The sequence below is a fragment of the Plectropomus leopardus genome, chromosome 8, assembly GCF_008729295.1.
Source record: "Plectropomus leopardus isolate mb chromosome 8, YSFRI_Pleo_2.0, whole genome shotgun sequence".
NCBI classification, from domain to species: domain Eukaryota; kingdom Metazoa; phylum Chordata; class Actinopteri; order Perciformes; family Serranidae; genus Plectropomus; species Plectropomus leopardus.
In genome coordinates, this window is record NC_056470.1 from 14,471,438 (window position 1) to 14,489,567 (window position 18,130).

The following is an 18,130-nucleotide window of genomic DNA, read 5'->3' on the forward strand; positions in this document are numbered from 1 at the left end:
TAGTGTCTTTTACTGCAGGAAGAATTTGAGTGGTGCCTTGGGGCACCATCAAAGCTATAAAATGTGTAATATTATGAAAAAGCAGTTAAATGAGAGTAAATGGCAGCAGTAATGCCCTATTCAGTGGATAAAGAACGCATTCATAAAGGTTTTTGCTGCATATACTAATTGTTTTATGACATAATAAGGACTATCATCACAAAGAATCTAAGGTTTTGAATATGAACATCACACGCAACAGCTAGACGAAAACACAATCTAAAACTAATGTATGAAAAAGTTGGCTTTGTGCAGCAGCTTTTGCAAAGAATACTGATTAATTTCTTTGGATTATTTGAGCATATATCTGCAGAAGTTCAGATGCTTTCCACTGAAACAAGGGGAATGACATGGAAAGGTACTGTGAAATATTGATTGAGCCAGTGTTGCAGAGATGCTTTTAAGATAATAGGAGGGAGAGGACCCTGTGAAGAGATCAATAGGAAGGGGAAGTGAAAAAAAGAGAGGTTTCTCCCCACACACCACAGATCATCCATAATGAGCTGTTGTGTCAATACTTTGGCAATGGCTCTTCACATGCTATTGACCGCTGAATCACAACATGAGGCTGCTCTTACTTCTTTTCACACCAGACACTGATGGAAGGGTATTCACGTATGATTAGTGCACCCACAGCATTACTGCCAGGCCTTTGCGGGAAACTGCGAAATGCAGACATTCAGATATGGTTTACATAGCCCTCAACAGAGATATTGGCAAAGACATGATTGGTTTTTATGACATCTCCCTAAAGCCCACCAACACAGTGCAGATGCTGTAGATTAGTTGCTGCAGATTGCAAATGTCAATACTGCCCCCTTATGGTGCCAGCATCCTGGTGCAGTGCCACAGTCATGTTGGATGGGTGAGCCAGTACAGTGGAAGTGTCTGCAGTGTCACTGCATTAAACATTGAGGACCAAATCCTGGCTGTGCAGTGGGGAAAAAAAGGCAAGATTCGTGACCAGTCTCGAGTTGGATCTCAATCTGCATGGAAACAAAGACATTCAAATCAAAACATTTTTTTGTTCCCGAGAGGGCAATTCGCAGGGTCATGTTGAGTAGTACATAATATAATCTGGAGGGAAACATCATCAATTTCAAGGATAACCTGTACATTTTGTTCATTTTTTTATGAGGGTGGACGGGGGAGGGGCTGGTGCAAAAAAGGGGGAGGCATGACAAATTATTTTTAAGCGCCTTTTTTTGGCTTAGGGTAGGGGCATACAAATTTAAATGGCTGGTATTTTGTCTTTATTTTACTTCAAATTCTTTAGGAAAACATGCTAAAAGGCTTGTTTTTTTTGAGAGTCAAAATTACACCATTTCTTGTAGCCAGAGACCGTAAAAAATAGAAATTATAGTTGGATTTTCATATATCAGAAAGTCCTTGGACTTGGTTCTTGGACATCATGTGCAGCAAATGCTTTCATCAGAAAAAAAACCCCCAAAACGAATAAGAGCTTAAAATAAAGACATTTCATCATTTTATTTTATTTTATTCTCACTATGGATAAATATAAAATAAATAAAGAACGATCCCTTGTGATTATGTCATGTGAATAATAATGCTGTTGTAAAAAGAAGCTTTGATAATTGAAATAAAAACTGAAAAAAAAAAATCAGGAATAAAATCGGCCATAAATACAAACATTTTTCTTGTGTTCATGTATCAATCTCAATACATTGTAAAAAATAAATAAATAAATAAAAATTTTAAAAAAAGTCCGTCCACTCCGCGCCGTTAGGTGGCGCTTTGTATCCCTCCGCCTCCTTTCGAGCAGCTCAGAAGAAAACATTGAGGAAAGGGAGCTGCTTCCTGCGGCTCACATGTACACAGCACCAAGCTAAATGATGGATTCTTCGAAGAGCAATGTTTCTACAAATATTGGCCCACAAGACACCAGTTCAGACGCCAACGACGAGGAAAAAAGCGACCTGTGTCCCGGTTTTAAGGACGCGGATGCTTTTGTGAAAGTAAGCGAGCAAACCCGGCTGAACGCAGAGTTTATGAGTTCAGGCTAACAGGCAGTGAAGCAACGTGGATGTGCTTGTTGGCTACAGGCTGTGTCACATTATAAGTTAGGTACAGGTAGAAGTCATGAACAGCTATCTGGTGACATATTTTTCTTTGTATTATAAGTCGTTGTCAAAGTAATGGTCGATATTACGAGAGTCGAGCCTTTTTGGAGCTGAGAAATATGTCTCTCGAGGAGTATGTTTTCAGGTAGCTTTTCATGCATAACTGTAAATAAATCTGTATATTCAACTTAACTATCGATTAATGGTTTTGTTAAAAAAAAAATATTGACACGTTTCAAAGTGATGGTGTAAAATCGCACACTTGAGTACATGGCTTTAATGTAAAAGCTGTTTAACTGAGCTAAGGGACTACTTTAGGTATCACAGTTGGGGGTTAGCTGGGGTGTGACTTAGATTATAGTCATGAGGGTAGCTCATGTTGCAAAATGAGAAAAGCAAGATATATAAGGGGGGGATTCATAACCCTCCTCTCACCACACATAACGATATTTCACAGTTTCTGGCTGTGATGAATGGTGTGGTTTTTGAAACTTTTAAAAGAACATGTCTTTAAAACCCAGTTATGTGTTTTAAGGTTCAGATGGTATTAAAAGTAAATCAAAATGTGGCCACAAGTAAAATGTTCCTTCCCCACGCCAAAAGTCCTTATCCAGTTCTCACAAAATTATTTAAAGTGCTTTTCTCATTTTGCAACATGAGCTACCCTCTCATAAATCATGAACAGTCCCAAACATTGAAGCGTTTTAACTTAGAGTGATCAAAATGGAGAAAAGCAAGCAAAAACTAAAAGTTGAGAAGCTGTCACTAGAAAATAACATAGCAAAATAATTGTTTTTAATTATAATGGACACATTTTCTGTCAATACACAAGGTAAACACACACTGCATTCATGTAAGTTACAATATGTAACTGTCCTGTTTCACTGTAAAGGGATGACCTTGTGGTGTAAACCCTGATATTAGACATTAAACTAAAAAACAATATTAACATTACATATTTCCCTGTACCAAATTTTTTATTTCACTATATCACATTATATTAGTTTTGACTAACCATTCAGACTGTCTCTCCTCTGCAGTATGGTTTGGGCGCCGTGTTATCTGCCACCAAAGCATCCGCCGGCTTGCCTCAAAGTGGAGATGAATATGATTTCTATAGGAGCTTCCCCGGCTTCCAGGAGTTCTGTGAAAGTCAAGGTGATAAGCTTTTGCACTGGTAAGTTTATGCCTTGTTGCTGCTTCTTTTTTATGTTCGGCTTAGTCGCACATGTGCTCCGATTTCTACAAATATCAGCTCCTCCTCAAAGGTTTAGTTTGTAGGATTTAGTGGCATCTAGCGCTAAGGTTTGCAGAACTGAAACTTGTTCTGTGTGCCAAGCGTGTAGGAGAACTATAGTGGACTACTGTAGAACAACATGGTGGACACCGTGGCAGAGGACCTGCTCCATGCATAGGTATAAACGGCTCACTCTAAAGAAATGAATGATTGAACCTGATTCTTATTTTCAGGTGATTGTAAACTAGTGAAAACGAAGTTATGAATATTATATACAATTTCTGCCAATAGGTGCCCCTAAATCCTACTTACTGGACCTCTAAAGCCTGTCATGCAACTCACAAACTCCATTATACAGACACGCTTTGATCAGAGACAGTTGACCTCCAGCATATTGGCAGGTCAAAGTTCACCTTTGTTGAACTTAGGCATTTGAATTTACACAGATGGTTTTAATGTGTCTTGCCTTTGAACATGTTTGTGAAAATTTAAGCTAGTTGTGGCTTTTCACCCTAGTCTGTGCAATAGTCTACACACTGCAGCATCACTCTTCTAGCCCATTTACAGCCAGTGAATGCACCACTTAATATTTCCTGATTACCTTTGTCAGACCACTGACATCACATCCTGAATCAATGCAAGTTTGCTACGCTGAAAGCACGTCTGACTGAGCCTCAGACATGCAAACAGAAGAGTTGGTTGTGCTGCATAACCTGCCACTTGCAGTTTCTCAAAAGGTAAAATAAATTCTTTTCACTGTCTCCCTGTGGCAGCATGAGTCAGATAATGCATCACCACGGCTGCAGATCCCACACAAGAGACCGGAACAAGATCACCGAGCTGGAGGAGAGGTTTGACTTGGTTGTGGACTCAAATGACGTCATCCTCGAAAGAGTGGTATGACCTCCAGCTTTGGTGTTGTATACATTTCTTTTCATGAATAAGTTTTTGCAAACTAACCAAACTCATGCATCTGATTTCCAGGGGATTCTTCTTGATGAAGCTGACGGGGTGAACAGGAGCCAGCAGCCTGTCATGCCTGCAGGGTTTCAGCCTCCCAAGATTGTAGTTTCCAGCTGGAATCGCACGGTTGGCTAATTAACCTCTCAGCTCTTATACTGCAGATGCCAGTTTTTTGGGCTGTGTTCAAGCTTAGACATTATGTGCCAGTCATGGCATTTAAGCACTTAAAGCACAAGAGCGTTTTTTGGGGGGTTTTTTAACACTTGATGAATATTCACACCGGTACTTCAAACCTTCTAATAAACAATGCGTTTATTGATCAGGGTTCAGGCTCTGGCAGTCGCGCTGAGAAGTTCCGACTGCTCCACGCCAAAAATGTCGCGAGGCCTCAGCTGAAATTCAAGGAGAAAGTTGACAACAGCAACACACCATTCATTCCAAAGATCTTCATCAAGCCCAATGCAAAAAAGCCTCTTCCTTCGTGTAAGACACTTTTTCCCTCTCCTGTTCTTCCCATCTGTTCGGACACACAAACATTTGTAACCTGCTTTCTCTCCAATCGTAGATTTCACAAACAAACAAATCCGTAAACAGAGACCTGAGGACCTGGATGTGCCAGCTGCTCTGGCTGACTTCATTCACCAGCAGAGAACTCAGGAACTCGTTGAAGACATGTAAGAGTTATCTCTCATATTAGCACGTTTGTTTGTTTTTTCCTGCTTCTCTTTCTCCATCTTATCTTGTGATTCTGATCCATGTAGGTTTGCACATCCATACCAATATGAGCTAGATCATCTGACAATACCAGAAAGCCTTCTTTCCAAGCCAGAACCGCAGGTAAGTTCAAGTGATCCCATAATATGATCCTCTCATTGTTGATTAGGCCTCTACTAAATCTGCCGTATGTGGATTATTTTTAGATGTACAAACCAGTCGCAGAGACCAAGTGCTCCTTCATTGATGCCCTGGATGATCTGGTGGCTCTGAATGAGAAGCTGTGCAAGTTGTCTGAATTTGCAGTGGACCTTGAGGTACGGGATCAGAAAAAGTTCTTGCAGTGTGTCTGTCCTTTAAAAAGGGGGGGTCCCAGGACGGACAGACGTGCAGTAGATGTCGTGTGTACAGAACAGATCAACATAATAATATTACAGTTATCCATATGACAAAATGATACAGAGATAGAAAAAGAAATGCACAGCAGTAGCAACACCAATAACAACACCAACTAAAACAATAATATTAGTATCAATAATAATGGTATTCTGTGATTGTATATATGTTATATGTATATATTATAATACACAGTATGTCGTGATAATAATCACATGTGTATAGCAATAGTAGAATTGTGACTAATATTAATAGCAGTAGTGGCAGGCATCAGGCAGGACCACAGCAGCAGTGCAACCACGACCCACGATCCAGGCACAGTCTCCATCTGTGGGAACCTGCACAACCTACACATCAAACAAGCTTACAGTACACACAGTGAGGCGCAATAACATCCTGCAGCATTCAGTGTCTGGCTCATCTGCTCCCACATCTGCTTTTCTGTCATTTGTTGTGATAGTTGCTCTCTGACATATACAGCTGGGGTTAGACAGTAGCTTAACCAGAGGCAGCAACAACACCATCATTTTTCTGAAAAGTCCAGAGATTTTAAACTACAAGCACTCGGAGCGGGCACACAAAAAAGCCTGAGTGCTCTGAAAAAGACACTAGGCACAGCATCTCTTCTAGGCAGCTGCACGAGGCTGCATATGCTCTCTCCTCATTGGGAACAACTGAAGATGCTGTGCCACGAATAATTTATCTAGTTTCATTTATTTTATTTCGTTTTGTCAAAATTAAGTCAAGCTCTTCTATGTGAATATTTCTGCTGTTGCAAATCTTAAAACCCACCACTGAACTGAATACTGTCTTTTTATTTTATAGGCTCCTTACAAATTGTAGATTAACCTAACTCACTTGTCTCTGCACGGGGCCACGTGTTTACTAACTTTAATTCCTATTTGAATTGTTTGGATGAGAAAAAAATGATTTGTCAACAAATTTGTCCTAAATTTGGTCAGAAAGTGTCTTGTAAAGGTCTTAAAAAGCATGAAGTTTAAGTGTCTGATACCTGTAGACACCCTTGGATGTACAGGGGTTGGGCACAGTTACCAGTACAATACCTTCAATACAATGTGATCCTATTAAACAACCGAGCAACATACAGGTAGTGTTTTTATTGAGACTCTATTCTCCGTTGCAGCACCACTCCTACAGGAGTTTCCTTGGCATCACTTGTCTGATGCAGATTTCCACCAGAGAGGAGGACTTCATCATCGACACCATAGAGCTCCGCAGCGAGTTGTACATCCTCAACGAGGCATTCACTGACCCGGCTATTGTCAAGGTAATGGAACCGCTCCACAACTTATTTGCTTCTGCATCCTTTTCTTTGACTTTAACTGTCTAAAAGGAAGATGAAATGACATGTTTGATTAGAATTGTCCTCAAAATGGGCAACAGCAAGCTCTGTGTGGCTTTTTTAAAAGTAAATTTTATTATTTTTTAACGTTGTTTTTAACCTCAGTTTTATCTCATAGTTTTTGCTGACGTTCCCATGTGCTCTTTGTTTTAAGTCTGTTTTAACAGTTTATTCAGCAACTTTATCATTAAAGTTTGTTGCTGTGGACAGTTATGACGGATATTTTTGGTGAATTCCCCGTTGAGTTTTGCTTTCAAATAAGTGTTTTAGATAATTAAAGTGAGGATATTTAAAGAGAACCTGCCTGGTGGTCTGATCACTTGTTCTGCTTGTCATATTTGTCTGCATCATAAAGCTCTGTCTAATTTGTCATCACATTCCCAAATCTCAGTAATTAAAATGGCCTTACACTAGTCTCAAGGGAATATTTTTTTAAGCAGATGAAATTGAAGACGGCTCAGCGTACCTTATGAACTGGCTGCATCTGAACTGTCTCGTCATCTCATATTTAAATGAGATAGCAGCTTGGATAGGAGACTCTCCACCAGCGTGGTAGTGTAAAGTTTATAAAGATTCAATCTTGAAAGTGTCGGAGCCTGAATTCCTTTGAGGTGTCTCAGAGCCACAAAGTTTTCAAACATGTTTGATAAAGTTGGCAGATGTCCTGCGGTGTGTGGGAGCCGCTGTGACTCACGCACCATAGGATACCTGTGAAAACGTGTGTTGTGTGGGCTTGAACCGCTGAGAGATCTGTGAAAAGAATCCAAACGAAGAAATGTTGCATGGTGTGTCCCTGATACTTTTGGTTCAATTTTTTTTCTCAAAATAAGTTGGTACCTCTCCAGACAGGTTTCAGCTGAAGGTCCTTTCTCTGCTGTTCTCAGGTATTTCACGGTGCTGACTCTGACATGGATTGGCTCCAGAGGGACTTCGGCTTGTATGTCGTCAATCTTTTTGACACGCACCAGGCCAGCCGGGCTCTGAACCTGGCCAGACATTCTCTAGATCACCTACTCAAACATTTCTGCAGTGTGGACTCAGACAAACGCTATCAGCTGGCTGACTGGAGAATTCGGTATGCAGATGACAGGACTAGTTGATACTTCTTCCTTTAATAATTATTGTTTATTTCCTATCAATCTCTTAACAGAAAAAAAATCCATCATGTATGTCATATAGTTTAGAATATTATTCGTACAACAAGATTATCAGGGCTCCCGTACATCCGTAAAAGTCACATTGAATTATATAATATAGAAATAACACCTTAATTGGTATTACAATGTCTTAAGTCAACCTCACAAAAATCTTAAAAATGCTAAGATATGGGAAATAGGATGATTTAAATCTTATTTTTCTGATGTTGCACTGTAAAATGTTAAAATAACTGGTAACTTTATCAAAAAAGCCAAATGCGTCTTGCATTGATGTCACCAAAAAGTTCTATGTTAGAATAAATAACTGGGCAAAGTTCTGCCTAAACCCAAGCAACTGATGGTGGTTCATGTTGTCTTTTTCCAGTTTTGTATATTTTAAAACTGGTCTTAAATGCAATTATGTTTGCCATTAAAACAACTTTAAAAGTCTTAACTCTTGCTTGCCTTTAGCTGTAGGAACACTGATTATTTTTGACTTGAGACAAACCATGTCTCATATCTTTGCCCTGCAGCCCTTTGCCAGATGAGATGGTCCAGTACGCGCAGGCAGACACCCACTACCTCCTTTACATCTACGACTGTGTGAGGGCGAAGCTGTTGGACTCCAACCACGGGCAGCCTGGCCTGCTGCAGAGTGTGTGGAACAAGAGCAAAGACATTTCTCTGAAGGTGAGCTCCTCACTTCATACACCATTAGAGTGAAATTAACACTCAAAAATCAGCTCCTGTACTCCTGTTCCCCTATTCTGTATCCAGTAGTTTAGCACTTTTATTGCCGTCATATTTTAAAAATTTCCACACCGTAATTATCTGCATTTTCTGACATTTGTCACAAATTCCTTCCGTACAGAAATATGTGAAGCCTATATTCACAGAGGAGTCATATTTGGAGCAGCTGAGGAAGCAGAAAAGGTCTTTGAACACCCAGCAGCTCACTGCCTTCAGACTGCTGTTTGCCTGGAGGGACAAGCTGGCCAGGCAGGAAGATGAAAGCGCCGGGTAGGCTGTTTGGAAATGGATGGACTCGCTGTTCTGGAAATCTGCTAGAGCTGTTTTCCTATTTATAGTTTGTGCCCGGCCAGATTCTGCAGCCCACATTTAGAATCATTCATGATCTTTTGACATCTGTCTCAACGTGTTGTTGTTTGTATGTATAGATACGTCCTGCCCCCTCACATGATGATCAAGATATCTGAGGAGCTGCCAAAGTGAGTTAATAACATTTCCCATTTAAAGCACCCTAAAATCAAAAACACATATTTTTCCTCTTACCTGTAGTGCTATTTATCAATCTAGATTGCATTGGTGTTAGTTGCCGAGTATTAGAGATATTGACTGTAGAGATGTCTGCCTTATCTCCAACATAATGTCTCTAGATGGCACTCTGTCCTGTGGTCGAAGTGCTTAAAGTTTGAAAAATGGTAAATGGACTTGCACTAGTTTAGTGCTTTTAACCACATAAAACACTTTTTTTTTTTTAAAATCACCCATTCACACACACTGGTGGCTGATGTTACCGTACAAGATGCCACCTGCTGCTTTCTAAACATACATACACATTCACAGCCATCGTGAATAATTTGGGATTCAGTGTCTTGCCCAAGGATACTTAGACACGCGGACTGGACGAGCAGAGGATCGACCGTCGACCTGGATGACCTGCTATACCTCCTGAGCCACCGCTGCCCTGAACTCATCATTGGTGGCTGTTTTAAAATTACACCCACCAACAGTATCACTGCGCAGAAGGAAGCGTGCATCTACTGACTACTAACTCACATAGCACCACTGAGCTGGCTAACGTTACAGCTCAGCCAAGGAGGACGCCATTGATGTTTATATCTTACGCTGTCACGAGCAGGAGCCTCGAGTCCATGTGTAGATGCATGCTTCCCTCCGCACTGATTCGGTTGTCTGATGTAGCTCAGTAGAAAGAAAATAGTTCCGACATCTACCTGCCCACAACGCAGAGTGCTGTTATTATGTTGAATAACCAACTCATTACTTCTTGGAAGAGACAGGCTGTTAAGTTTTTCAGATGTATTTTTTTGGGGGGGCTTTGATTACTACAAGGAGAGTGCCATTTAGTTCCATTATATTGGAGAGAAGGCAGACATCTCTATGGCCAATATCTCCAACACTCGTCAACTCTCACCAAAGCAGTCGACTGATAAATAGCACCACAGGCAAGAGGAAAACTGTGTATTTATTTTGGGGTGTAGTGTCCCTTCAAAACTGATTCATTCTCAGTGTTTGTTGTTTTCTCCCTTTAGTGCAGGAGAGTTTAGTGTTTTTATTCATAACCCCCAGCACAGTATTTTGTCTGTATCTCCTCAGAGAGCCTCAGGGCATCATTGCGTGCTGTAACCCTGTACCCCCGCTGGTGAGGCAGCAGGTCAATGAGCTGCATTTGTTAGTGCAGCAAGCCAGAGAAATGCCTCTCCTTAAGGTGAGAAACGATGAGTGGCGGCAGTGGGATTTTTTTTTTTTGCTGGTGTAGTGTCAGTGTTTGTGTTGTTGAGTCATTTGTCAAAAAAGGTCAATGAATAAATCAAACACGGTGGTTTTCTACACTTTACACAGGCTGAGGTAGCAGCTCAAAAGACGAAAGGACTCACACCCATAAGAAAGGTTGGTTAAAAATGAATTAAACCAGATGGAATTTTTTATTTTGCTATTAGTGTTTGTCAAAGAAACCGCGACTGAGATGAAATACGTGTCATCTTGTGTTATTTTTCAGCCAGAGGTCACATTGTTTGGCCCGCATGATACATCCAGGGTCTCTGAGAGTGATCTCCACCACTATTCTCCTAATGGTAAGCTGGATACTTGTACATGCTGTGGCATTTAGAGGAATATTTCAACTCCCATTGGATCATTGTATGTCAGTAACTCCCCCTGTGGTATGTTAAATCTGTGAAGAAAGCTTTGCTTTTTTTGCATGCCTACTTGATGAATTAAATCTACAAAAAAAGGTGAGCATTCTTGATGAATCGAAGTCATAAAGGTATGGGTTCAACAACAGCAAAACTATATCAAAGCATCTGTTCACATATATGCAAACAATTTGTGCAATATAACCTAAGTGTTTTTTACTCGGTTGAATGCTCAGTACTTCCCAAACACATGCATATTTACTAAAACTGTAATATTTAAAACACTTCAGCATAAATCGCCTCATGCATGAAAGAGTACTGCACCTGCACTGTTTAAGTGGATGCATATGTTTGGAAGTTACAGTCTACTACATGATAAATATTATGTTATTTATTTATTTGAATTTATTTCTTTTATTGGTTTTAACTCTGGTGGGTTCTTACTTTTACTGGTTCATTGGTTTATCTATTGTTGTTTGTTTTATATGTGTTTTATTGTCTGGGTCACATGTCTTTGTGTCTTTTGCAGGTTTATTCTTTATCGTAATTATTTTAGGAGGTTTTATTGTGAGTTTTAATGGAGCTGATTCACTTTTATGGTCAGTTGCTGGCTTTGTTTTGTGCCTGCAACTTTTACCTTGCACTTTAGACTTGGATGATACTGCACACATATTGTGAGGGTTTCTGAACAGTTAGGAGGACAGTAAGAAAATTTGCTGTTGTGAAATGTAGACCACTATGACTTCAGTTCACTAAGAATTAACGCCTTTTTGGATTCTTCGCTTCCATTGAGGCACGCCTGAAAAACACTTCCTCCTGAATTCAACCTAGCACAGGTTGTGTGACTGACATAACAATGATCATTTTGGGAGTAAAGTTTTACTTTAAAGGGATAGGCACGCCCCAACTCTGGAGAAGCAAACTGGGGTCTGACATGGAAGCTCAGCAATGTACTGCTGTGGATGGGGTCAGCAACAAAATATATTACAGCCACTTATAAAAGGTCCCACCAAAAAAAAACCCAAAAACACAGTGCTAACCCTAACCCCAACCCCTAACCCTATCAGTTTAAATGTAGACTATACTGAGAGTATTTTCACAGCTTAACCTTAATGTCAGACACTGATTTCTGATGGAAAAATGGAGCCGTTATATCTCTGTCTTTAAAGCCAGACTCAGGACTATTTTTAGGTGGCCAAACTACGTTTTGTTGCTGACTCCATCCACAGCAGTACATTGCTTAACTTCCGTGTTTGACTCCAGCCTGCTTCTCAGAACGGGGAGTGTGCAGACCGTCATTTACTGTATGTTACACACTGACTATAGATAAGTACCCCATATAACCCCACGTCAAAAAACCCAAACTATCACTTTAACATTTAACTCATTCAACCTCTATTATATTTATTTTCAGAACTGCCAGTCAAACAGGGGATTCTCTTTTCGGAGGATGAGTGCAAAACGGATGCTGATGCACAGAAAATAAGTGGCCTTTGGGCCCCAGCCAAAATCACTCAGTTTGAGGTAGATATCAACTTTAAGTTTACTATATTCAGCTTTTAATTTCTATGCAGCTGTGATACCTAATGTGAGAACGGTGTCCTTTTTGAAGGAGCTGGAAACACAGATTGACCAGGAGTCTCTCTCTGTGGCTCAAAATAAAGCCAGACGCATCATCGAGTCTTTTGAAAACCCTTTCAGAATGGTAAGCGATGACCGGTGATCAACCCTCAGTATTTTTTTATTTTAATTAACCAGACAAACACTGTTAAATTGTCTTTTTTATAATTTCAGTACTTGCCATCCAGTGATGTGCACATCAGCAAGAATGCCAAGTTTGACCCATCTTCAAAAATATTTGAGGTGAAAACTAGCTCAAGAATTTCCTCCACATCCAGCCTTATTCATCTTCAACCGAATTTTTAAATGTTTATCACCGTTTTATTTCACGTCTACAGATTAGTAAAAGATGGAAACTGCAGAGTATGGAACAGCAACAGAAGGAGTTGGAGGCCAAGAGGAAAGCCAAGGAAGAAGCAAAGGAACACATGAAGAAAGTGGCAGGTAATGGGCTCAAACTTTCTCTTAATTTTCACTGCTTTGAAACAACATTTCACATTGTATTTTAATGTTGATTTCCACAGAGGAAAGAAACAAGGCCAAGCAGAGCTACCAGGAGTCTCTCCAGAATGTTGCCACTGTTCGCCAGCAAGCGGCGGTGAGTCATTCACTCTCTCCATTTCCTCTAAGCTACTTCACATAGGCTTTGCACTCTGTCAATTTGTCCCTGTTGGGAAGGTACACATCCTAAAAAAACACGAGTGTTATATTCACCCAGCCTGGCACAGCTTATTAAAGATATCGCTGTAATAGGCAGTTTAACCCTCTGCAATGCCCTCCATTTTCTGAAGACATGGCTGTTATTTCTGCGCATAAATATGGTGACTCACAAGCGAGTGAACCACTGCTGCCAGTCTGCAGCACCGGAATGTCAGTGGCCTTTTAATATTTATATCTGTCACATGATGTGCCTGGGGAAGAAGAACACACAGCGTGGGATTGCAGCATTAGAGATGCGTCCTCCGCTCGTCAAATGCTTTTCTTGCCTCCTGGGGAAAAACAATAGCTACTTTCTGCCCGAGAGCCCGCTTTCTGTTAGCTCCGTCTGTCTGGGGTATTGCTTGGCACCCACCCGTTTTGTTCCTTCCGCACGCTCTTGCCACCATATGGTGTTTCCGCTCTGTCTTAAATGCTCAGTTAAACCAGAGTCTCTGTACTTTGTCTTCTGTCCACGGTGCTGGAGAACAGATCGAACTGTCACCACCGTTTGACTCTCGCCTCTGACCCTGCTGGTGGCACCACCACTCCTCTGCCTGTCACTGTGTGATCTTCGAGCGACCAGTTGCCAGTGCACACAGTAATGGTGAACACCACAGCAGTCCATTGTGTGATGATGGCTTAAGTGAAAAGTTCGTTTTAAGCTGAAACAGCAGCTTCAGATAAGCGCGCTGGCACCGTCTGATGGCATGCGTTATAGTCAGAAGTGTTGGCAGCGGCACTTGAAAGTAACACTCGTCAACCTGCCAACTGCAGGCAAATATTGGCTCTGCTGGATAACTGTCAGTTTCAGCTGCCACTTTGGCAGTGAAGTTTTCTCGTCTAATTTCAGTTTGAAAGAAATCTTTCCAGCTTTCCAAAGCTTCGCCTGCACTGATACTATGATTGATATTATGAAGGGCGTGTGCTCTGATCGGACGCCAACGTCGCTGGTTTGCTCTTTTGCCTGCACCCTGTTCACCAACAGTTGCATCAAAAACTAATTAACTGTCAACCTAACCGGTCAAGGCAGATGGCCGCCCACATAGAGCCTGTTTCTGTTCGAGGTTTCTGCCTGTTTAAAGGAAGTTTTTTTTCTCGCTGTTGTCGCCAAGTGCTTTCTCGTGGGGGATTTGTTGGCTCTCTGTAAATTAAAGAATATGAGCTAGACCTGCCATGTATGAAGTGTCTTGAGAATACTTGTTGTGATTTTTCGCTATAATTTACATGACTCCACTGGTCAAATTAAACATGTTGGTAGAAACAACTGATGTCAATATAAATCATTGACATTCCCTAATCAAATGTATCAATAAGAATGACAAACAGGGATGTTTTGAGCACTGAATCGCAGTTTACAGCCTCGATCAGTGTTTCCCATACCTTCCTTAAATCATCTGCTGCCACAAGTAGATTTTTTAGCAAATTGCATATATATATATATATATATATATATATATATATATATATATTAGTGCTGGGCATAGATTAATTTTTTTAATCTAGATTAATCTCACTGCAATCCTGTAGTTAATCTAGATTAATCTAGATTAAAATTATAGATTTGAATTTTGCCAAAGACATTCAAAATAATATCTATCTATCTAAATGATGAAAATGCATCACAAACTGCTTGAGAAAGCTGTTCTACTATAAATATTTGGTAAAGAAAAATAATGTCCCATAAGATTTACTTTGGTGTTTAACTTTTTTTTATTTTGTCAAACACAGACATTTAGGAACACAGGTTCTGTCTCCATGTGGAAAAAGCTTTTTCCTGCTAACTGGAATGAACAGCAGAGGGCGCAGCCTCTGATAACATGACCCTAACTGAACTGTGGGCCTACATTAGAGGTCATGAAGAAGACCATTAACAGTCAGCAGCTTTGTGACACGGCTTGAGCCAATCACTCCAGTCACTCAGGCAGACCAGCTTCCGCCTTGTTCACGTCCCCTCCGCGTAATTCAACCAGGTGTACATCCGCGCTTAAACAACAAAGTGAAATTGGTGCCTTGCTCACTGTATAGACCCAACTTAGTGAATAGTTTATCGCGCGATAATTTCCTTATCGCGCGATAAGAATCCCGCGTTAACGCAGCACGTTAACGCCGTTAACGGCCCAGCACTAATATATATACACACACACACACACACATATACTGTATGTGTATATATATATATATATATATATATATATATATATATACACACACACATATACTGTATGTGTATATATATATATATATATATATATATATATATATATATATATACACACACACATATACTGTATGTGTATATATATATATATATATATATATATATATACACACACACATATACTGTATGTGTATATATATATATATATATATATATATATATATATATATATATACACACACACACTATACTGTATGTGTATATATATATATATATATATATATTGGGGTACGCATCGCACCTCTCGTATGGAGCGTACTGTTGTCACAGACAGAGCAGCAGAAGACCAGGCGCAGTGAAAGTGAAACTTAACTGTTCATTGTGTTCATTGAGTTCGATTCCATTCTATTTATGATATAATATCTTGAAAAATGATGATATTCAATACCATTTTCAATACCACTTGGATTTATTGACATAGAGAGCGCACAGTCTAAGATTTCTATTGAAAGACAAATGTAACAAGGCTATAACACGATGATGACTTTTTTCTTGGTAAGTAGCAGATAACAGCAGAATAACTGTAGTAAACTTTAATAATAAGAGAAAGCCAGAAAGCGGAGCTAATACCAGTGTATCAATACTGCAGAAAATAAGCACTGAAACTGTTTCAAATATTCAGAGCTGATTAGTATCAGTAAATTGATAGTTTTGACAACACCAGTTTGTAGTGTTGTAATGTGAAGCAGTTTTGAATTACCCTGCCCTCAGGAAAACTATGCTAGTTTGTGCAAACCAAGGGAAGCGGGTTCCTTGTTTAAACACTCAAAAATTAACTGTAGATTTTGGGATATTGACATGAAGCTACACCTTGGCCACATAACTACAACTGTAGAAGTCAACATTTTAATTTAAATTTCTTAAAGCTACATTATTGTCCATTGCAATAATGTAATGATGTTGCAGTGTTCTTTTTTACCCCAAGCAGCCACCTTGTTTTAACTAACTAAGATATTGCAGAGATTGAACGTCGGTGTCATCTTGGAGACCGACTGCACACCGTCAGTGGCAAAAGAGTGTTTCACTGATTTCTGCAGGTTAAAAAACTGAATGGTGTCTGTGTTTGTCTGGTGACACCACACAGTGATCTCTGATGGATTCCGATTTAACAACTAAATGCTGCAGAGCGTGAAGCAAGGTGAAAATTTCAACCTTTAGATGGAGGCAAAAGCTTGTTTTTCAACTTCAGGCTGTTTGGTCTCTAATAATGAGTCAGTATAATGTTGACATGAGTAGGTCAATGCAATATAATAACTTCAATCAGAGGCCTTTACGGTATAAGACTGTTGTGTGAGTTGCAAAGAAATATTTCTGCCAAGTATGCAGCAGAGGAAAACATAATGTGTTTGGCAAATTCTCTCTGTTATTTTCAGTCTCTTTATAATCCCATTTAAACTCTTAAAGATTTCCTTGATGTATTTTCTCTTACCCAGTGCTATGGTGCACCATAAATAAATAAGTCTCAGAATATCAAAATATTACAAATAATAATAGAGTGCTGTTTGATTACTTGTAACAAAAACAGAACTAGAACAGTCAAACAACGTTGTTCATTATCTCAATAGTTTAACAAGTTACATATTTACACTTTTAAGAATACATTTATTAAATGTTCATGTATTGTAGTCTCTTTTGCTTGCACAGCAGTTAGTAGCCTGAATTTGCTTGTGATCTCAGCACCTAAGCACTTCACATATTCAGCATTTAGCTGTTTCTTGCTCTGTCGTCACTTAAAGTGATCTTGAATTTGTACTGATCGTACTTGTTATTTGTCTAGATTGTTGCATCATGTGATTTATTTTTTTAATGACAAATGTGTTTAAACACCTGGCTGCAACCAGATTTCCCCTGGTGGGATATTAAAGTTTGACTTGACTGACCAATTTCATTAGGAATCTGCAAAAGGCGGCGGAGGACAGAAACGAGAGCGGGTCGCCAGTGAACCCGGAGAGTCAACTCCAAAACCGAGTAAGAAACTAATGAAATCTGCAGAGAAACCGGAGAAGACAGAAATGCCTCCCCAAGACAGCTTCAAGCCCTTCGACTACAGTCAGTCAGATCTCAAAGTCTTTGCCGGTATGCATCTGTGGTTTTATTCCATCGCATCGGACACCCCAATACTTACTTAAACTAAGTTACACTTTCTTATATATGAAAGAAAATAAAAATTCATCACACCTGTGTTCATTTTTCAGGTACCAAAACAAAAGACAACACACAGTTTGATCCAAACCGGCAAGCCCATGATTTTAAGAAGAAGGTATTTGTTTGATAATTAACTTGTTTATTCAACCATATGTATTTTACGAGTACTCGACAAATTTAAATCTTTTATCTGACAGAAAACTCCCAAGGGACAAAAATCCAATTTTGGGGATGGAAACCGAAGTATGTCGTACCTGGCTGGAAAATCCGATAGGTAAACTTGTACAATAAACAGTAATTTCTTTGCATGTGCAAATTCAAAAATCCCAATACATTAACCATTCTGTCTTTTTCTTCTCTGCAGAGGATTCCGGCATAACTGGCCAAAAAGATAAAACTCTCTTTGATGCTATTTTCTGTCTTACTTTAAAACTTTGCTTTTCATCATGCAGAAACAATGTTCCCGTTTTTTTCTGTCTTGAAAGAGAAATTCAGTATTTCAATATTTAATGAATGTCAAAGTGCATTTTCTTCCATCTGTGTAACAGTTCACCTTGTAAATATGTGGAACCAAGTCCTCTTTATTAAAGATGATTTTAGAGGAAAAAAGTTTTTGCCTTTA

The 18,130-nt window shown here is 39.6% G+C and overlaps 1 protein-coding gene across 1 annotated transcript; it reads left to right on the plus strand.

Annotated features, from left to right (window-relative positions):
- The first annotated feature begins 1,854 nt into the window (after window positions 1-1,854).
- Window positions 1,855-18,117, plus strand: exosc10 (exosome component 10). Its single transcript, XM_042492591.1, has 25 exons — window positions 1,855-2,015; window positions 3,161-3,297; window positions 4,131-4,254; window positions 4,342-4,446; window positions 4,644-4,803; window positions 4,886-4,994; window positions 5,082-5,157; window positions 5,241-5,351; window positions 6,575-6,718; window positions 7,678-7,868; window positions 8,463-8,619; window positions 8,801-8,949; window positions 9,108-9,158; window positions 10,288-10,399; window positions 10,534-10,581; window positions 10,691-10,766; window positions 12,241-12,350; window positions 12,439-12,531; window positions 12,621-12,689; window positions 12,785-12,890; window positions 12,971-13,044; window positions 17,256-17,439; window positions 17,559-17,623; window positions 17,706-17,782; window positions 17,873-18,117. Exons 1-25 carry the CDS (start codon window positions 1,890-1,892, stop codon window positions 17,901-17,903), a joined length of 2,685 nt encoding a protein of 894 aa, XP_042348525.1. The 5' UTR covers window positions 1,855-1,889; the 3' UTR covers window positions 17,904-18,117.
- Window positions 18,118-18,130: the final 13 nt, after the last annotated feature.